Source organism: Magallana gigas, chromosome 1 (assembly GCF_963853765.1).
Source record: "Magallana gigas chromosome 1, xbMagGiga1.1, whole genome shotgun sequence".
Lineage (NCBI taxonomy): Eukaryota > Metazoa > Mollusca > Bivalvia > Ostreida > Ostreidae > Magallana > Magallana gigas.
Genome location: NC_088853.1, coordinates 364,588 through 387,386, shown reverse-complemented (window position 1 = coordinate 387,386; position 22,799 = coordinate 364,588). Strand labels below are relative to the sequence as shown.

The 22,799-nt window shown below is 35.9% G+C and overlaps 2 protein-coding genes across 3 annotated transcripts in view; one reads left to right on the top strand and one right to left on the bottom strand.

The window, feature by feature from the left end:
* Window positions 1-22,799, bottom strand: part of LOC117687408 (uncharacterized) — a 102,041-nt gene that overhangs the window by 69,486 nt on the left and 9,756 nt on the right. The gene's annotated exons all lie outside the window — the stretch shown is intronic.
* LOC136272911 (ralA-binding protein 1-like) lies at window positions 1,243-22,692 on the top strand. Of its 2 annotated transcripts, none has more exons than XM_066076008.1 (15): window positions 1,243-1,346; window positions 3,348-3,446; window positions 5,119-5,251; window positions 6,448-6,502; window positions 6,757-6,898; window positions 8,030-8,152; window positions 9,950-10,153; window positions 10,510-10,628; window positions 11,656-11,786; window positions 12,397-12,598; window positions 13,454-13,945; window positions 14,386-14,779; window positions 16,443-16,532; window positions 17,448-17,650; window positions 20,753-22,692. In XM_066076008.1, the coding sequence occupies exons 2-15, from the start codon at window positions 3,425-3,427 to the stop codon at window positions 20,882-20,884; spliced, it is 2,442 nt and encodes an 813-aa protein (XP_065932080.1). In that variant the 5' UTR covers window positions 1,243-1,346; window positions 3,348-3,424; the 3' UTR covers window positions 20,885-22,692. The 2 variants fall into 2 exon arrangements, with proteins under 2 accessions (XP_065932080.1, XP_065932087.1); XM_066076015.1 differs by having other exon boundaries at window positions 1,320-1,338.

Below are 22,799 nucleotides of genomic sequence, written 5' to 3'. Positions count from 1 at the left end.
ATAGTCGCATGTATATATATGTGCTATCAAATATTGAGAGAGAGAGAGAGAGAGAGAGAGAGAGAGAGAGAGAGAGAGAGAGAGAATGCGCAGTCGCTGAATAAGAAATTTTTACACTCAACCATCCCATCTGACCCCCCCCCCTCGCCTCAATATAAATGGAAGTAAGTGACCCCCCCCCCACAACAAGAAACAATGTGACCAAGAAACAATATAACACGTTTATGAAATTTCATTAAAAAGCACAAAAATAATGTATCTTACAATATAGGTACTAATGTAATAATATCTTTAAATCCTCTATAACTGTCGATTAATTCGTCCATTTGATTAACACCTGAACATTATAATGACAAGATACAAACCTATGTAACAATGTTATATGTTTTGGATGGGGTCTAAACTTTGCTTCTGTAGAGGAGAGGATAATTCTTCGTGTTCATTTTTTGTTTTAGCTTGGAAAGAATTATAAAATCAAATTTTAACTCTTATAGGAAAATACTGTGTAGTGTTTAGAGGACACTTTGTTTTGTTTTTTGGTTTTGTTTTTATAGAATGGCTCCCAGCTGTTTCCAAATACATGCGCCAAGTCAAAAAGTGTTTAAGGTGTCATAACAGTATTTCACTGAAGGTTCACGTCAAAACATATGGCTGAGGCAAAATAATTCCCGAATTCGGGGCGTTTCCGCAAGCGACAAGAGCTAATTTTTTATGAGATGAAAAACAATGTGTAAGAGGTCTAACTATCCCAGTTTTCTAATAATGAGAGGTCATTTGAATTTTTGATGCGTGTTGTTTCCGGATGGGGTGAAAAGGCCCGGGCTTGATTTTCAAGCACGTGTAACGTTAACGTCGAGGTAAACAAAGTCTAACGCCTTGCTGGATGCACGTGTGTATTTTGCTAGAAAATTGTAAATGAGGCGTTGTTTAAAAAGATGTCAAGAGGATTTTTTTCCAGAAATTCGTTTTGAGTTTTTAATCTGTATTTAAAGTTGTGCAATTTTGGTAAGAATATATAGTAAAATTTAATACTGTAGAGACACCTTAATGTCCTATCTCGAATAAATTTAAAGATGCGTGTTAATATCACATGTAAAGCAAGTTGTCAGTCAGACAGACAAACAGACAGAATTAATGAATGAATGGATGAACGAACAGGAAGAGAATGCATCTTTAAAATGTTATATTACTTCCTGAATAACTTTAATGCGGAATTATATATATCGTCCGTGTAAGGCTCCATTATTAGCGTGCGTTCAATTTATTCCGACTTGACTATTTCCTCTACGGAAAAAGGAAAATTTTATGCAAAATTCATCGAAAGAAAAATGCATCGAGGTAGAATGGTAAGACTTTTGATTATATTGAATCTGTCAATGATGATATATTTTAATATGTTTTACGGTGCTACCGTTCTGGCGAGCGCAGCAAGAATTACACATACTGTACCTTGCATCATTGTCAACTTATAGTTTTATTTAGGTATCAACGAACGTCAAAGAATTTTTGAGAGGGTATTGCTCTACAATAAGTATGCCAAAGGCACTAATTTTAATGGTTATGATACATACAGCGCAACCCCCTACCCCTCTCCCGAGAGAGAGAGAGAGAGAGAGAGAGAGAGAGAGAGAGAGAGAGCAAGAGTCCGGTTCTTGTCACAGGGGCTTGGTTGTTGGATAGTGAATTTCCTAAGTATTTGTTCCCGAAGAAAAAAATGATTTAAATTGGTAATCTGATGTGTATTTCTGTGTATTGCAATAAATAAATTCACTGAAATCCCCCGTTTCAGTCATGTTAAAAATGTGTATTCAATGTACATTAAAAAAAGTAAAGGGACGACACTCGCCATCTTGGATTTATAGGGGGTCCTCGTTTCAAGCTATGTTTTAAACAAGTTCTTCCATTTCTCCAACGATTTCTGACGAGATCTAGGTTGGAAAATATTCAACTGACTTATTCCTATCGTCTGACTACATCTGTACGCTGCATAATAAACACATCGTTCCGAAATGTACTAGATACTTGCCAAACTTATCGAAAGCAACGGAAGTTTACTTTTGAGTGACGTAAATTCTCCATATAATCACTGAGATGTTCCGAAAATGTAAGATAAATCTAGAGAGAGCAAAAATTCCGCGAAAAGTTATCCTCTTGGTTTATCCAATGCTTTCGGATCTCCTCAGTGATTACATGGAGAGTTTGCATCAACTTCCGTTGCTTTCGATAAGTTTGGCGAGTATCTAGTACATTTTGGAACGATGTGTTTATTATGCAGCGTACAGATGTAGTCAGACGATAGGAATAAGTCAGTTGAATATTTTCCAACCTAGATCTCGTCAGAAATCGTTGGAGAAATGGAAGAACTTTTTTAAAACATAGCTTGAAACGAGGACCCCCTATAAATCCAAGATGGCGAGTGTCGTCCCTTTACTTTTTTTAATGTACATTGAATACACTTTTTTAACATGACTGAAACGGGGGATTTCAGTGAATTTATTTATTGCAATACACAGAAATACACATTAGATTACCAATTTTAATCATTTTTTTCTTCGGGAACAAATAATTAGGAAATTCATTATCCAACAACCAAGCCCCTGTGGTTCTTGTTTGTAGGTGTGTAATTTCCCACCTTTAAATTTAATGGTTTGAGTATATGCAATATCTACATAAAATTTTTAACTGTTTATTTTTTCTCTTTATTCCTTTTTATTTAGTTCAAAATGTCCTATTGTTTATTTCCTCCCTACTCATGTACTTACCTGCCTACTGTACATGCATGCACAATTAGCTTAAAAATGGAGTAAAGTATGGCTCTTGCTAGTATTTATTTATATAATCTCTATATTAAAAAAATTAAAAACAAATCATATGTCAATGAGGCAGGTATCGCAGTCTATACTGAAATAGCTAGTACACGCATTACAGATGTTTGATCCACCTCTAAATTTATCGCGGGAAATAAAGCGCGAGAGCACTGTGACGTCAACCATGATTTGTTCGTCTTTGTTTACGTATCTTGACTCAATATACAAAGGTATGGAAGCATGTAACAAATCTATTGAGTCTCGCCAAAGCATATGATGTACTCAAAACGTGTCTTCAAACCTTAAGAAACCGTAAATTACGAGTTAAAAGTCGGCCATTTTTGGCATAGCACCATGGGTGAAAACATTAGAGAGCATTATGGGACGTAGACAAAAAAATTTGTTTGATGAACTGTAGGTTTAGCTCGTTCTTTTTCCCACGCACACTGGTTCTTAGAGCTCGCTATTATTTAAGTTCTTTATCCGTACGGTTTGTTTACATGTATATGATGGTTGTTTTACCGTTTTCTTTTTTTCCAGATTTTATTGTAAAGAAATAGTATGAAAAGGCGTTAATAGGCTCATCACATTTTCCCAATAAAAAATTGTGGTAAATAATGAACCCGGACAGTATAGAAGGTGAGACTTTTTATTTAAATATTGAATTCAGTGAATCAGAAAGAACCTACTGTAGTGTTTTTGTATTATGCATTATTGTTTTATAAATAACTACTGTTAATTTGTTTGATAATTAGTGCCCTAATTATGGTGCCCTAATTTACGTGCCCTGATAGTGCAGTAGGCCCTAATACTGGAGCCTGCTGCCCTAACAGGTGCCCTAATGGTGTAGCAGGCCCTAATACTGGAGCCTGCTGCCCTAATGGTGTAACATCGTTAGGTCTCTGGGCAGTGTATACAAGAGAGAGAATGTGAAAGAGAGCCGGGAGAGCCAGAGCCAGAAGGAAGAGAGCTAGGAGAGAGAGCCATTTGGATGTACAATTACAACTTTTTCGTATAATACACTTGATTCAACAGAAACTTCATCTTTAATAGATTTATTAAGATCTACTGGTTCCTAAAGTAAAACACAGAACCCACAAAAGTTTGTGACGCTGGAGCAAGGAGATCCCTTAGCGTTGACTCTGGGGGCCTTAAGAGAAAAACGTTGCACTACTTTTTGTGTTTATTATATACTGTATTAAACCAACATTTTTTGCATGCAAGGAAATTTCACAAGGTTCACAAGAGCCTTAAAGTTGTTGTACTCAGTGTACAATAATAGAGAGCCCCCAGCAGCATACCTATTCCCATGGATTTACCTCAAGGTTTCGTCGATGTTGTCTGTAGCACCTTCCCAATAAGAGACTTCATTGTCTTGTCTACTTCTCAATGGAAACCTGTCCATATCCTATTGGAGTAAATTTGAGTGAAAATAACACTACGTGTGTGGATAAGGCCTCATTGAAAAATAAGCTGCTCAAACCGGGTTTACGTATCTTCTGTAAATCATGAAATAAAGTTTTCACCAAAAAAAATATGGTTTTCAGCAGATTAAATGTCATAATAAGAAAATAAGAGCACAAAGGAATGCGCAAAGTGAGCTGTGAATGCACGGTGAATGATATGTGAACACTATGTCAACTCAAGATAAACGATTTATTTAGAGTGACTCAGGAGTTATCCTTACCTTATGTTTCATCAATAAATAAACTTTATGTATGTATTGTTTTCAGCCAAATATAATCTTATTTGACTGAACATTAAGTGAACGCTGAAAGAACAATGAGTGCAAGGTGAACGGTTTTTGAACGGTTAGTATGAATGGAGCGGAGGGAAAGTGAAAGTGAAAGCACTGCGAATACACACTGAGCGCACGGTGAATGCACAGAAAAATGGGAAAGTAGAATGTTTCAGTTTGTGTTGATTCTGTTGAATGTCAATGACTTGTTATTTTGAATACTGTAGATTCATTTTATTATGCAAGTACTTCCACAATTCAATTGTTTTGCATCAAATCATGATAATATAACATTTTGTCATAGTTTCATTAAGTTTTGTACAGTATATGTATGCAAAAAAACCCAGATATTTAAAAATCTGCAAGATATGCTTCTTGCCATTTTATGGGATATTAATTTCTACAAATGTAGCGCTATATTAAGAAATCTACTGACACAGACAAGCTGAATGGGGCCATGTTAACTCATTGTATACATTTACATGTATCTTACTACAATATTTCTGTTTGTATTTCTAACTTAAAGAAGGAATTTTGAATTTGTCATCGCAAAAATTCTCTCCCATCTGTCAGGCTCTGAAGAAGGGAAGAAGCGAGATTTACTGGGAAAGAAACGCGACTCTAAGAAAGGGCAGAAAGATCAGGGGTACGTCAAGTTCGACGAAGAGGACTCGGACACATCTCAGCTCACCTTAGATGAAGTCAAGTGAGTTAACACTATCTCAGTTATATCTCAGCTGATCTTAAAGCTAAACACGACTTGCAAAAGGCATTGTCCGCCATATTTCTCGTCTTTACTGAGCTTGATCATTATCAAAGCATAAAATTCCAGAAAACGACTGAAATTTTATAACTTTAAAATGTCATAGCTTTTGTTCCAATAATGCTATCCTCATGAAATTTAAAGTGTTGTAAAGCATTTGAATAAATGATATCTTTCAAATAGAATAATGTTTGTTTGCCAGCAAAAGAAATGGCTTAATTGGGTTGCTAATATATAAATAGTGCCTGTTTGGGAGGGTAGCAGTTGAAATTGACACCCCGAGAAAACCATTGTCAACCGACGCGAAGCGGAGGTTGACAATGGTTTTCGAGGGGTGTCAATTTCAACTGTTATCCTCCCAAACAGGCACTATTTATTTTGTTATACTGAATGTCTTTTTTAGAATTTTTAAGAAAATTTTACTGCTTTTATATAGGAATAACGTGAATTCTACAGCGAACCGTACGCGCATAATTTTCGCGCATGTAACATTTTTTAATGTTACTCGTTGCCAAGTGCGTTGCTAACGCTGAGGGTAATAGTAAATATTATTAACTGCGTCTTAACCAATCAGATTTCAGTATTTAACATGAAAGTATAACAATATAAGCTGCCAACCGCCAAACAGGTCAAAGTATTTCACTCTTTATTTGTATTTTAGAAATCTCAATCTACCGTGAAAAACATCAAGTCAGTTTACCTACCCAATGTTTTTTTTACGAAGAAATAAAAGAAGATAAAAGAAATACTGTATACAGGGAAATATTCGCCCCCGTTTTATTTTGGCCCCCGTTTTAATTTGGCCCCCATTTTATTTTGGCCCTTCGCCCTCATTGTCAGTGGGCAGATTTAAGACTGGGCGAATTCCGATGTCTTCAATTATTTCTCTATAAACAAAACTGCGTCTGGGTGAATTCAGTAAGGGGCAAAACTGCTTGCAATTGTATAAGAGCAAAAATGACATGAGGTGAAAAGAACCCTGATACAGAACCTAATTAACATTACTTGACAACCAAGTTAATCATTGATTTAATGAGTTTTTGGTGAATGACCTAGTATATTTAATGTACACACTTTATGAACTCATTTTGTTTTATTTCTGTTGTGGTCTTATTTTGAGTTGTTTCACTGTTTTACAGGAGTCCCTCTAAGGTGAAGAAAACCAAGTCGTTTTTCAAAAAGCAGAAACCAAAGGTGAGTGACCTCGGACCTTTGCCTTGATATTGTCCCTTGAGGAACAAAATGCAGTAGTCTTTCTGCTTGAGTTAATTCTGTATGTGGGTAAATGAACTTTAATTTTTAGGTCTCATTAGAGTAAACATTGGTTATGGTGACAATGATTATCAAAAAAGAATTTCAAATTGTTGACCGTTTTTGATATTTTTTTATTTTTGAAATAATGTACAGAAAGTTATAGTGATACTTTACACAAGTCAATTAAATTTTAGGAAGAAAAGAAGGACAAAGATGGAAAGAAAGATGAAAAGGAAAAAGAAAAGGAAGTGAAGAAAGAAGAGAAAGAAGGAAAGAAACACAAAACAAAAGGAAAAAAGAAATCCAAGCATGAGCCTCCAGCTCCAGCCGAACCAGGTACGTACAGGTAGATAATGACATCACAGGTATGTACAGGTAGATAATGACACCACAGGTATGTACAGGTAGATAATGACATCACAGGTATGTACAGGTAGATAATGACATCACAGGTATGTACAGGTAGATAATGGCATCACAGGTAAGCACAGGTAGATAATGACATCACAGGTACGTACAGGTAGATGACAGGTACATACAGGTAGATAATGACATCACAGGTATGCACAGGTAGATAATGACATCACAGGTAAGCACAGGTAGATAATGACATCACAGGTATGCACAGGTAGATAATGACATCACAGGTAAGCACAGGTAGATAATGACATCACATGTATGTACAGGTAGATGATGACATCACAGGTATGTACAGGTAGATGATGACATCACAGGTAAGCACAGGTAGATAATGACATCACAGGTATGTACAGGTAGATAATGACATCACAGGTACGTACAGGTAGATAATGACATCACAGGTATGTACAGGTAGATGATGACATCACAGGTACATACAGATATATGACAGGTACATACAGGAAGATAATGACATCACAGGTATGTACAGGTAGATAATGACATCACAGGTAAGCACAGGTAGATGATGACATCACAGGTACATACAGATATATGACAGGTACATACAGGAAGATAATGACATCACAGGTAAGTACAGGTAGATAATGACATCACAGGTGAGCACAGGTAGATGATGACATCACAGGTACGTACAGGTAGATGATGACATACAGGTACATACAGGAAGATGATGACATCACAGGTATGTACAGGTAGATAATGACATCACAGGTAAGCACAGGTAGATGATGACATCACAGGTACGTACAGGTAGATGATGACATACAGGTACATACAGGAAGATAATGACATCACAGGTATGTACAGGTAGATAATGACATCACAGGTAAGCACAGGTAGATGATGACATCACAGGTACGTACAGGTAGATGATGACATCACAATAGATGGGTAAGAGTGAGCAAGGTATGTATAGGTAGACAATGACATCACAACAGATGGGTAACAGTGAGAATGGTATGTACAAGTAGATAATGAAAGAGCAACAATATTTTTTCTGACTCTTCCATCTTTCTATCCTTTCAGAAGAAGCCACTAAGCCTATTTTTGGTGTGCCCCTCTCTGTGGCTGTGGAGCGGAGTCCAAGTCATGATGGAATCGATTTGCCGCGACTATTCAGGGAGTGTGTGGACTATATAGAAGAGCACGGTAAGAATTAAGGTGGCTCTATACGCCACTTTTTGATGACGCAGTACGCAAAAAAGTAAATCTGGAAATATGCATTTCCTGTACTGGCTGATTTAAACTGAGGTGAATTGTATGGGAACCGCTATTTTGAAAAATTTGTTTAATGGATAGATTTAATTTGATAATTGGAAAATTCATTGCTTACAAGTAATGTGGTATGTGACACCTTCATGTTTTGTGGTATTATTTATCGAAATAAACAATAAAATCAAATATAAATTTTTAAAGAGTTTCTTTAGCAACATTGATATGTTACACCGTAGCGCAGTGGGGTAGTGGGTTCACAACAAACCAGGAGGTCATGTGTTCGATTCCCGTGGAGAACAATAAAAATTTGAACTTTCCAAAAAATTCTTAAACGTATTTTTTGGTTGAATACCGTGAAAGAAAATTCTAAACAGGTGAAAATATTTCAATTATAATATACTTTAATGCACATTAATATCGACACCTAACGGGGATGAGAGGGTTGCTTTGAATTTCTCTCAGGTTGGGATACATAAATCCTATTAGCCTAGTCAATGTTCCCCTTTATATTTTTGACTTAGTTTTGCATTAAAGCGAATATATTCACTTATACAGGGCAAAGTCTATAATGAAATATGTATGTATTTATCATTCCAACATTATATTTAGGAAATTTTCTTCAACTCAGAAATGAAAAGTCCCCAAGGTGTTTTGGCCTTGGGACTTAGGAACGATAACCCTTACATGAGGAACTTTCATACCAAATAAAATTTAAAATATTTTTTGTGTTTATTTGCAATGGTTTTCATTCAATTTTGTATGTCAAATTTATTAAAATACATTTTCTTATAACATCAAGCAACTTTTTCAGATGATTTGTCAACAGAGTAAGAAAATATAAAAAATTATGTTTTGGGGAAATACTAAAAAAAATTGCAATAATAACATTTTTGAATGTTTAGAAGTGTTATATTTTTTTCTATGTGTCCGAAGGAAATATCGATCATATGACAAAATAATTTCTCTCAATTTGTTGATAGCTGTCTTTTTAAAAAATATTTTACAAAAACACGAAAAAACATTAAAATATTCTTTAAAAATACCTATAGTATCCCTATCGTCGTTTTAATATTTGATAAGTGTATGATTTGTGGTCTTCTATTGAAAATTGGAATAGACTGTGGGTGTATAGAGCCACCTTAATTTAAATGTCAGGGAGTGTGTGGACTATATAGAAGAGCATGCTAAGAATCAAATTAAATATCAGGGAGTGTGTGGACTATATAGAAGAGCATGGTAAGCATCAAATCAAATGTCAGGGAGTGTGTGGACTATATAGAAGAGCATGGTAAGAATCAAATCAAATGTCAGGGAGTGTGTGCAGTATATAGAAGAGCATGGTAAGCATCAAATCAAATATCAGGGAGTGTGAGGACTATATAGAAGAGCACAGTAAGAATTAAATCAAATATCAGGGAGTGTGTGGACTATATAGAAGAGCACGGTAAGAATTAAATCAAATATTGGGGAGTGTGAAGACTGTATTGAACAGCACCTTGTCCTTGGGCAACAGTTTGCGAGCCGGTCCGACAGATCAACTGTTACCAGTCAACAATTGTATACTGTTGTGTGATGTGCAGGTCTTTCTATATGATCCTTTATGATTGACAGGTCTTCTTTATGATTGACAGGTCGTCTTTATGATTAACAGGTCCTCTTTATGATTGACAGGTCTTCTTTATGATTGACAGGTCTTCTTTATGATTGACAGGTCTTCTTTATGATTGACAGGTCTATCGTGTGAGGGGATCTACCGGATCTCGGGGGTCAAGTCTAAGATTCAAATGCTGAAGGACTGCTACAACAGGGGGGCACCTGTCTACCTGGAGGAGCACGAACCCAACATCATCGCGAGTCTACTCAAACAGTTCCTGAGGGAGCTCCCTGAGCCTGTGCTGACCAAGGCACTGATGGGCAAGTTTGAGGAGGCATCAGGTAAACCAATACATGATGTTAATCTTTGAGGTTATTTATCAATAAATTGTGTCCTAAAAATGCATTCTACACATGTAGTACCTAATTTCTTGCCATAAAAAATCCACCCAAGAATTGGAGACTTTCCCTTTAAATGCAATACTGTACAGATCATTTTGAATTAACCCTGTTTAATGTTCTTTATAATGCAACAGTCACACCTAAGATCAAGAGATGACATTAAATATGACGTTTTGATCAGCTATTAACTTTACACAGAAATTAATGTTTTGGCTTCTCAGTAGGTTCCAATCTACAAAGATATTAACATAATTGATATGACTTTTGATTGATGAGGCTACATTGTCTGTTGATAGTGGTGCGTGGTGAGATAGCGAGATGTGATACGTTCAGGCGACTGATCAATGAACTCCCAACCTGTAACCGCCTACTTCTGTCCTGGATGATTGTGCACATGACACATGTAATACAAAGGGTAGGTGTTACATGTAATATATTACAAAGGGTAGGTGTAACATGTAATGTGATACTTAGGGTAGGTGTTACATGTAATGTGATACTAAGGGTAGGTGTTACATGTAATATGTTACAAAGGGTAGGTGTTACATGTAATATGTTACAAAGGGTAGGTGTTACATGTAATATGTTACAAAGGGTAGGTGTAACATGTAATATATTACAAAGGGTAGGTGTAACATGTAATGTGATACTAAGGGTAGGTGTTACATGTAATATGTTACAAAGGGTAGGTGTTACATGTAATATGTTACAAAGGGTAGGTGTTACATGTAATATGTTACAAAGGGTAGGTGTTACATGTAATATGATACAAAGGGTAGGTGTTACATGTAATGTGATACAAAGGGTAGGTGTTACATATAATGTGATACAAGTAGGTGTTACATGTAATGTGATACAAAGGGTAGGTGTTACATGAAATGTGGTACAAAGGGTAGGTGTTACATGTAATGTGTTACAAAGGGTAGGTGTTACATGTAATGTGTTACAAAAGGGTAATTGTTACATGTAACGAGAGAGAGAGAACAAGATGAGTCTACAAAAGGTGTCCATTGTACTGTGTTATAATTGTGTTGTATATTGTATGTGTTCAGGAGAAAGAGAACAAGATGAGTCTACAGTGTTCCATTGTACTGTGTTATAATTGTGTTGTATATTGTATGTGTTCAGGAGAAAGAGAACAAGATGAGTCTACAGAACGTGTCCATTGTACTTTGTTATAATTGTGTTGTATATTGTATGTGTTCAGGAGAAAGAGATCAAGATGAGTCTACAGAACGTGTCCATTGTACTGTGTTATAATTGTGTTGTATATTGTATGTGTTCAGGAGAAAGAGAACAAGATGAGTCTACAGAACGTGTCCATTGTACTGTGTTATAGTTGTGTTGTATATTGTTTGTGTTCAGGAGAAAGAGAACAAGATGAGTCTACAGAACGTGTCCATTGTACTGTTATAATTGTGTTGTATATTGTATGTGTTCAGGAGAAAGAGAACAAGATGAGTCTACAGAACGTGTCCATTGTTCTGAGTCCCACCATGCAGATCTCGCACCGAGTCCTCAATGTTCTGTTCCAGTCCTCCAGTAAACTCTTCTCAGACGTCGAGATCAAAAAGTGAGTACAGGTTTTTGAAACTTGAGAGAAAAAAAAGTTATAAAATCAATATCAAAAATGAGTTATAAACATCAAAATAGAAATTAATTCCTTCATCATGTTGTTAACATGTTTGTGTATTGACATAACATTCTTTTGTTTTTAACATACATGTATCACTATTACAATGGTATGTGTTTATTGTATACTGTGAATACATCAGGAAATGTCATGTGGAGTCAGAGGACAGCTGTTTCTTCATGTTAAAATGATCTAAATTAAGTCAGAATATACATGGTCTTCATTAGGTTGAGTCAATCAAAGTTTTCCTTATTTTAAGGGGATAAGTTAAATGACATGTGTATACATAAATGTCTAGATAGATCATTGAATTCAATAGAGAGAGGGCTTGTAAATGTCATAATCTGCTGTCAAATTGATTTAACCTTGTATTATTTCATATCAGATATGCTAGTAAGCCCCCAATCTGTTTTATTGATTTTACCCTGTATTTGTTCATATCAGATATAATTCCCCAATCTGTTAAAATGATTTAACCCCATATTATTTCTTTTCAGATATAAGCCCTCTATCTGTCAATTTGATTTAACCCCATATAATTTCATATCAGATATAAACCCCCGATCAAGCCCACGACATCTCGCTGGTCCCTGGAACTCCCAGAATCCCTTGCTCTGATGGAGGAGGAGCTACACAAACAGGAATCTCTACTGAACGCGCTGCACGCTGAGATCAATGCTGGATCTACAGACCAGGAGAAGGAAGAGCTACTGTGGGAGGTCCAACGTATTGTCACCCAACTCAAACGGAAGGTAGGTCCAACATATCGTCACCTAACTCCAAAAGAAGGTAGGTCCAATGTATCGTCATCCAGCTCAAATGGAAGGTAGGTCCAACATATCGTCACCCAACTCAAACTGAAGGTAGGTCCAACGTATCGTCACCCAACTCAAATGGAAGGCAGGTCCAACGTAATGTCACGCAACTCAAACGGAAGGTAGGTCCAACTTATCGTCATGCAACTCAAACGGAAGGTAGGTCCAACGTATCGTCATCCAACTCAAATGGAAGGTAGGTCTAATGTATTGTCATCCAACTCAAATGGAAGGTAGGTCTAATGTATTGTCATCCAACTCAAATGGAAGGTAGGTCTAATGTATTGTCATCCAACTCAAATGGAAGTTGGATCCAACCTATTATCATCACCCAACTCAAATGGAAGGTATGTACAATGTGTAATTACACAACTCAAAGAGAAAGTATTCCAAAGTTTGTCACCCAACTCAAACAGAAGTTTACTGATACACAACTCAAACAGAGGGTAGGTCTAGATTAAAACTTGTCTGTTTCAATGGAAGCTTTCCTTTGGAAGGTAAAGCTAATACAATTATAACTAAATCAAAACCTCAGAAAGTAATTCCAGGTTGTCTAGGTGATTACATCTACATAAAGCAGCTCTATTTTATATATATTTCTAACGTTGCTGTCAAATGTTTATTTGTTCAAAGTGTTTTTTTTCAAGTTCTGCAGAGGGATTTGGGAAATAGATCAGAATTTAAAGTGAAATTATAAGAGAGAAAAACATTTTCCAATGAACTTGACTGTATTTTCAAATTCAATCTTTCAAGACTCCGTCTTTCATTACTCTCAGTACTTTGATTATTTAGATAAAACAGAAACAGAAAGAAACAACAGAGAAAAAACAAACAAGAGAATCAAGGCCCCCAACTCTAGCAGAGGAGGAGGAGCTAAAGCTAGATCTACAGGTGCCAGTCAAACAACATGCCCCGCCCCCTCCCCAACAGGCGCCAATCACACAGCAAGAGGCTCCGCCCACAACAGAAACAGCCAATCAAGATGTGGCTGATACACAGGTCATTCCACAAGGCCCAGAGGTCAAGATGAAGGAATCAGTGGAGACTGTGGGGACAGCAAGTGATGGGGGAGCAGGGATGGAGTCACAGATTGCAACAGCCAATCAGGAGGAAGAATCTACAGCTCAGGCTGACCAGCGTAAGGATGGAGAGGAGCAGATGGAAACCATCACGCAGAGAGTAGAGGACTCTGTGGACTCGGGAGACGTAACAGCAGAAGTGACTGAGGACCCACAGACCAAAACAACTCCAATACTGGAGGTGGATGTGATACCCACAGACCAGGTAGTACTATTCTGTAGTTTATCCACAGTTGTTAGAGACAGATAAATTTCATATATGGGTTGTTATATTGAGCTCTCTTGATATAAAGCTGTTGTAGACAACATATTACAATAAATCACTTTAACAGGATTTTACTAATAGAGGAAATACTGGGTGCATGGCATTGAAAACATTTGATTTTAAGATTATTAAATGAATAAAGGTTTAATGATCAGTCTTTCTGTTTAAAGTTTTTTTAACTGAGAGGCATTTCTTCCCAATTATGCTCAATATTAAAATAAAGTGAATAACATTTAAACTTTTGCATCATTTACCAAATCAAAAGTCATATATAGGTTAGATTAGATACAACAGCGTGTGTAATGCTCATTCACAAGTACTTACAAAGCACATCTTTTGTTAATCTTTAAACATTCTAATGGATGAGTTGCACCCTACAGGATGATGGAGAAAAGGAGGAAACAGTTAGAGAAAATGAAGATAAAAAAGAGGGACAGGTTACCAAGGACTCGGGACCTGAGCCAAGTGGAGTACAGGACAAAACGGCTGCAGAGGTCAAGGAGGAGGGAGACTCCTCGGATGACCAGTTTGAGAACACGGCAGAGGAAATTCTGGAGGCAGAGAGGGGCGTGGCCCACACTTGGACAGATGACAGTGAAGCCTGTGTGACAGATCAGGAGGAAACTAGGTCAGAGGTCAAGAAAGTTCATCAGGTAAAGGACGTTAGGGAAAAGATAGAGGAGTCCGGAATGGAGGAAGTGGAGGCGGGTGAAGACGAGGCGGACGGAGAACCAAGACACGGGGACCAGTCACAGAATGAGGAGTTTGAGAATGGTGAGTTCAGAGGTGTACCGAAAGGAGTATACAGTAAAACACGGTTATAGCGAACACGCTTATAATGATTTGACGCTTACAGCGAAATGATTTTCATTCCCCCTGACTATATTACTTGTTGTAAACTTGACGGATAAAACGAATTACGCTTATAACGAAGCAAAATCGCCCGTCTCCGGCGCTTCGTTATAACCGTGTTTTACTGTAGATTGAAGTGAATATATGAAGAGTGGAACAGAAAAAATCTAATGTCTAAATTGAATTAGTATTGGGGGTAACAAAAGAGTTCAATGTACAGGTATATAAAGAGATACTAAAAAATATTCGTGTTAAGAAATGAATAAATGAAGAGTGATATAATGTTTTGAATAAGAGCTGCACAGAATCAGTCAGAATTTAAAATATATGTAAGAATAGAAATAATCCAATGAGTCAGTGTTTGTAAAGGATACATAAGTTAAGAGGGGCTGTAAAATTCTCGGTGTTTGAAGAAGATGGGTAGTAATGGTCGTTAGTGATGTTAGACTAAACAGAGACTAACACCAGATGAAGTCGGTGTTTGAAATGTGTATAAGTAACTTATTAATAGGAAGATACATGTATAAGTCACTTATTAATAGGAAGATACATGTATAAGTAACTTATTGATAGGAAGATACATGTATAAGTAACTTATTAATAGGAAGATACATGTATAAGTAACTTATTAATAGGAAGATACATGTATAAGTAACTTATTGATAGGAAGATACATGTATAAGTCACTTATTAATAGGAAGATACATGTATAAGTAACTTATTAATAGGAAGATACATGATTGTATAAGTAACTTATTAATAGGAAGATACATGTATAAGTAACTTATTGATAGGAAGATACATGTATTAGTAACTTATTAATAGGAAGATACATGTATAAGTAACTTATTAATAGGAAGATACATGTATAAGTAACTTATTGATAGGAAGATACATGTATTAAGTAACTTATTAATAGGAAGATACATGTATAAGTAACTTATTGATAGGAAGATACATGTATAAGTAACTTATTAATAGGAAGATACATGTATAAGTAACTTATTATTAAGAAGATACATGTATAAGTCACTTATTAATAGGAAGATACATGTATAAGTAACTTATTAATAGGAAGATACATGTATAAGTAACTTATTAATAGGAAGATACATGTATAAGTCACTTATTACTAGGAAGATACATGTATAAGTAACTTATTAATAGGAAGATACATGTATAAGTAACTTATTAATAAGAAAATACATGTATAAGTCACTTATTACTAGGAAGATACATGTATAAGTAACTTATTGATAGGAAGATACATGTATAAGTAACTTATTAATAGGAAGATACATGTATAAGTACCTTATTAATAGGAAGATACATGTATAAGTAACTTATTGATAGGAAGATACATGTATAAGTAACTTATTACTAGGAAGATACATGTATAAGTCACTTATTAATAGGAAGATACATGTATAAGTAACTTATTAATAGGAAGATACATGTATTAAGTAACCTAAAGTAGATTCATGTGTGAATACAAACAAAACTCAAATACAGACCAAGAGTTTGTAACTGGGGAAGATTGACTGATGTCATGTTAACACAATGTTTTTATGAATATTCATTCCAGATGGAGAGTTTGCCTATGATGATGAAATGATGACTCTGTTGGATGAAGAACAAGCACTTATTCTGGAGGAGGAGGAGCTTTTGGCTATAGGTATTGAATATTCAACAAGAGGGTTTAAGTAGAGGAGCTTCTGGTTATAGATAATGAATATTTAACAAGAGGGTTAAGTAGGGGAGCTTCTGGCTATTTATAATGAATATGCAACAGAGGATTATTAGTATGCAAAAAAGGGATCCCTTTAATATTCATTTGAAAATGAAATAATTATTAATTTCAGTCGCACCTGCTGTTATGGCCACCTTTAAACAGCGGCCACTCGCCATTAGTGGCCAGTTTCAATCTCGCATGTTTAGTTTTTCACTATATAATTCATTTAAGCAGCCACCTCTCTAATGCGGCCAGCGGGCAGTGTTTTTAGGCCCCGTGCTTTCAACATGTCTGTTTTGTAACATGACTTCTGACTCTGACATGTGACCCCGTATCGAAAGAAGCTAAACTTAGACGATAATGAGTTTATGACAAATAATTGAGTGTGTAATTTGAATTCTGCTAAGATTTAATGAGATAATTGTTTATATCACCTGTTTTGTGTTGTTTATATATCTATTTATACACTCAATTCATTACAAAGTTATTACATGGCCAGTCCTGCGCTAAACAGCTTAACATGTACCGCAATTTGCCTAATATATACGCAGCTTTTTTCTAGAAAATGTCTTTGTGTGAAAGAAATGTGTATTATACACCCCAGTGGAATTACACCGTAGGGCTTTAAGTTTCTTGCATGGAAAGTGTAGCTTGTACAAAATGGTAGTACGGTGACTCTACCGCTATTGTGTTCTGCACGGCTCAGTGCAAAAATCTCTAATGACAAGAGGGTAGAAGAAAAGGGGAGTAACTCACTCCAGAAAATTAATTCGTACATAGAATACTCCTGAAAACACCACAAAAGACATTATAGAGACATTGATAGATAAAGATTTATACAATGTTATTTTATTACAGAGAGAGAACTGAGAACAAAGATAGACACAGAGAAACATGAGATAGAGAGATTAAACCAGGAACTGGATGAGCTCAAATATCTAAGACAGGACTCAGATGTTGAGGAATACAGCTCCGAGTCAGACAGCAGCTATGAGAGTGAGGACGAGGAGGACCTACAGGAGATCCTCAAACAGCTGATAGCTAAGAACGAGGACCAAGAGGTAATGTAAATTACTATATAACAGATAATATAAACGTATGGGGATACAGGTAAATCTTGAACAGCTGATAGCGAGGAATGAAGATCAGGAGGTAGTATAAACAGATGATAGCGAGGAATGAAGACCAAGAGGTAATGTAAACTACTATATAACAGATAATATTTACAGGGGGAGTATATCTAACAGCTGATAGTGAGGAATGCAGATCAGGAGGTAATGTAAACAGATGATATTGAGGAATGAAGACCAGGAGGAAATATTAACAGATGAAAGCTAGGAATGAGGACCAGGTGGAAATATAAACATATGATAGCTAGGAATGAGGACCAGGAGGTAATATAAACATATGATAGCGAGGAATGAGGACCAGGTGGAAATATAATCAGATGATAGCAAGGAATGAGGACCAGGAGGTAATATAAACAGATGATAGCGAGGAATGAGGACCAGATGGAAATATAATCAGATGATAGCTAGGAATGAGGACCAGGAGGTAATATAATCAGATGAAAGCGAGGAATGAGGACCAGGTGGAAATATAATCAGATGATAGCTAGGAATGAGGACCAGGAAGTAATATAAACATATGATAGCGAGGAATGAGGACCAGGTGGAAATATAATCAGATGATAGCTAGGAATGAGGACCAGGAGTTAATATTAACAGATGATAGCTAGGAATGAGGATCAGGAGGTAATATAAACAGATGATAGCTAGGAATGAAGACCAGGAGGTAATATAAACATATGATAGCTAGGAATGAGGATCAGGAGGTAATATTAACAGATGATAGCTAGGAATGAAGACCAGGAGGTAATATAAACATATGATAGCTAGGAATGAGGACCAGGTGGAAATATAAACATATGATAGCTAGGAATGAGGACCAGGAGGTAATTTAAACATATGATAGCTAGGAATGAGGACCAGGAGTTAATATTAACAGATGATAGCTAGGAATGAGGATCAGGAGGTAATATAAACAGATGATAGCTAGGAATGAAGACCAGGAGGTAATATAAACATATGATAGCTAGGAATGAGGATCAGGAGGTAATATAAACAGATGATAGTAAGGAATGTAGACCAGGAGGTAATATAAACATATGATAGCTAGGAATGAGGACCAGGAGGAAATATAAACAGATGATAGCTAGGAATGAGGACCAGGAGGTAATATAAACAGATGACAGCTAGGAATGAAGACCAGGAGGTAATATAAACAGATGATAGCTAGGAATGAAGACCAGGAGGTAATGTAAACAGATGATAGCTAAGAATGAGGATCAGGAGGTAATATAAACAGATGAGAGCTAGGAATGAAGACCAGGAGGTAATATAAACATATGATAGCTAGGAATGAGGATCAGGAGGTAATATAAACAGATGATAGTAAGGAATGTAGACCAGGAGGTAATATAAACATATGATAGCTAGGAATGAGGACCAGGAGGAAATATAAACAGATGATAGCTAGGAATGAGGACCAGGAGGTAATATAAACAGATGACAGCTAGGAATGAAGACCAGGAGGTATTATAAACAGATGATAGCTAGGAATGAAGACCAGGAGGTAATATAAACAGATGATAGCTAGGAATGAGGATCAGGAGGTAATATAAACAGATGAGAGCTAGGAATGAAGATCAGGAGGTAATATAAACGGATGATAGTAAGGAATGAGGACCAGGAAGTAATATAAACAGATGATTGCTAGGAATAAGGATCAGGAGGTTCTATAAACAGATGATAGCTAGGAATGAGGACCAGGTGGAAATATAAACATATGATAGCTAGGAATGAGGACCAGGAGGTAATTTAAACATATGATAGCTAGGAATGAGAACCAGGAGGTAATATAAACATATGATAGCTAGGAATGAGGACCAGGAGGAAATATAAACAGATGATAGTAAGGAATGAAGACCAGGAGGTAATATAAACAGATGATAGCTAGGAATGAAGACCAGGAGGTAATATAAACAGATGATAGCTAGGAATGAGGATCAGGAGGTAATATAAACAGATGATAGCTAGGAATGAGGATCAGGAGGTAATATAAACAGATGATAGCTAGGAATGAAGACCAGGAGGTAATATAAACATATGATAGCTAGGAATGAGGATCAGGAGGTAATGTAAACATATGATAGCTGGGAATGAAGACCAGGAGGTAATATAAACGGATGATAGTAAGGAATGAGGATCAGGAGGTAATATAAACAGATTATAGCTAGGAATGAAGACCAGGAGGTAATATAAACAGATGAAAGTAAGGAATGAGGATCAGGAGGTAATATAAACATATGATAGCTAGGAATGAAGACCAGGAGGTAATATAAACATATGATAGCTAGGAATGAAGACCAGGAGGTAATATAAACAGATGATAGCTAGGAATGAGGATCAGGAGGTAATGTAAACTACTATATAACAGATGATATTAACAGGGGGGGGGGGGGATACAGGTAAATCTTGAACAGCTGATAGCGAGGAATGAGAATCAGGATGTCACAATTATTGAACAATGTTGTTGGTAGTGTAAACAGCTGATACCATTATATAATAGATAATAAATAAAACAGCTAATAAACAGAAATAAGGGACAAGAGGTGATGTAACAATTAGCCAACAATCAGGACAAAAGAGAGGACCCTGGTATTGATTGCAACTAATAGTTTCTTTTTATATATACTGTAAATTCCTAATTAAACATGAGGAATTAATATTTGCATACAATCGCGAGAAGCCGTCTTGTGAATTCTTTAAATCTCGCTTTTAGTTTTCTGACACATGTAAAGTACATGAAACTATGATAAAATTTGGGCATTTGCGATTTTATGTTCTTGCGATTTGATGGAAAATGGTTGAATTTCAGAAATAAGTACTCGCGTAAAATAAGGAATCTACGATACAGTAGAGGAATGAAATAATGAATGTAGCTGCTGATTAGCACTCAAAAAATTAGATATTCATCATCATCATCATTATATTCTTTAACTTAAGCAATATCCTAAGAGTTATTTTGAAGTGCAATATTTGGAGAAAAAAAAGTACATTCTTTGGAAATGTATAAGTTTAATGCCTTAATTCTTTTTACAGAGAAAGAATGCGGAGTTGTGTAGTAAAATCCATGAAGAGAGGATGATTTGTCTGGATGTCAAGGTTCAGATCCGGATGATACAACAGAAACAGTTGGAGAGCTCTCTTAGTATACAGGCAATCCTTGGATAACAACACAATAACACAACAATAACATAAAGACAACATGTTACAACATAAACAGTTGGAGAGCTCTCTTAGTATACAGGCGATCCTTGGATAACAACACAATAACACAACAATAACATAAAGACAACATGATACAACAGAAACAGTTGGAGAGCTCTCTTAGTATACAGGCAATCCTTGGATAACAACACAATAACATAAAGACAACATGATACAACAGAAACAGTTGGTGAGCTCTCTTAGTATACAGGCAATCCTTGGATAACAACACAATAACACAATAACATATAGACATGATACAACAGAAACAGTCGGTGAGCTCTCTTAGCATACAGGCAATCCTTGGATAACAACACAATAACACAACAATAACATAAAGACAACATGTTACAACAGAAACAGTTCGAGAGCTCTCTTAGTATACAGGCGATCCTTGGATAACATCACAATAACACAACAATAACATAAAGACAACAAAACAACAGCCAAAGAATTCTTTCAGCATTCAGGCAATTCTTTGACAACAACACCACACATCAACAGTTATACAACAACAGCATCTGGAGAGAGCTCTCTCTCAGCGTTAAGATTATTTATTATTCGAATGAAAACAGACAATTCATATCTTTATTGATAGAATATATAGTAAACTGTATTTACATCAATGATAGTATTCATATAACAGTGTATTACTGTCAAATGTAATTATTGTTAATACTTTAGTTATTGACCCTGACATGTATCCATTTATATTTAGGCTGCTTAGGGTGTAATGGATTCTGCATCCTGCCCTAAGTTTTGACTTAAGTAGATTTGCTGATATTAGTTTTTCTTTGTACACTCAGAGAACGTGTTGCAACAGATGTAAATAACATAGTTAAAGGATCTAACGTGTAGATGATTGATGATAATTTTTAAGTTCGTCAGGACTTGAATTATTAAATGAATATTCCTTGGAAATGTTGGAAATCTGCAATTTGAAAGTAATAACTGTTAGCAAATGTGTGAGCATAGGTGTATGTTTTGAAGATGAAATAGGCATAAAATTTGAACAGTGAAGAACACCTTTGACTGTTTTCAACAGCACTAGTTATTCCAGGTATCAGGTGTCAGTACATTGTACTTGTAAGAAGTTGTGTCAAATCTGGCATTTCAGACGTGTAACTTTTATATAAAAGCGATTAAACGCTGACGCAAGGAATGGCAGATCCTGTGAGGTTGTTTGGAGTACAGCTGACCTTTAATACCTTATCTTTCTGCCAATGATATTCTGTATATTGTATCTCCGAGTTTGAATACGATTCCTTGATAACACTATCTAATGATCACAAGAAGCTGTAGATAATTGAATTAAGTTCAGATAGATAATTGAATTAAGTTCTGATAGATAATTGAATTAAGTTAAGATTAGACACAATAAGTCCTAAGATGCCTAGATTTTTCATGTCTTATGATCACTAGTACATGTCCATAATGTGATTGAGTTGAGAGTAGATATACAGCAAAACTCGGTTATAACGAAGTCACTGGGACCTAAGAAATTACTTCGTTATATCCGTAATTCGTTATAACCGTATAAGAAATTCATTTAATTTACATTACTGGGGATCCAAGATGACTTCGCTATATCTGTGAATTCGCAATATCCGTGTTCGTACAAAACGAGTTTTACTGTAGTATTGACTGTTTATGATGTGTATTATATGTATCTTGTTATTACCTGCATGTTGTATTGACTGTTTGTGATGTGTATTATATGTATCTTGTTATTACCTGCATGTTGTGCAATAAAGTTGTGTATATCATTGTTACTCCAATTCTCAGGTTTGTTTGTTATCATGGGGTAGATAGATTGATATAGCTGTTTAGGCTAAGACATTACCATGCTAAAGATGATTGTCCATTAATCAGTTTACTA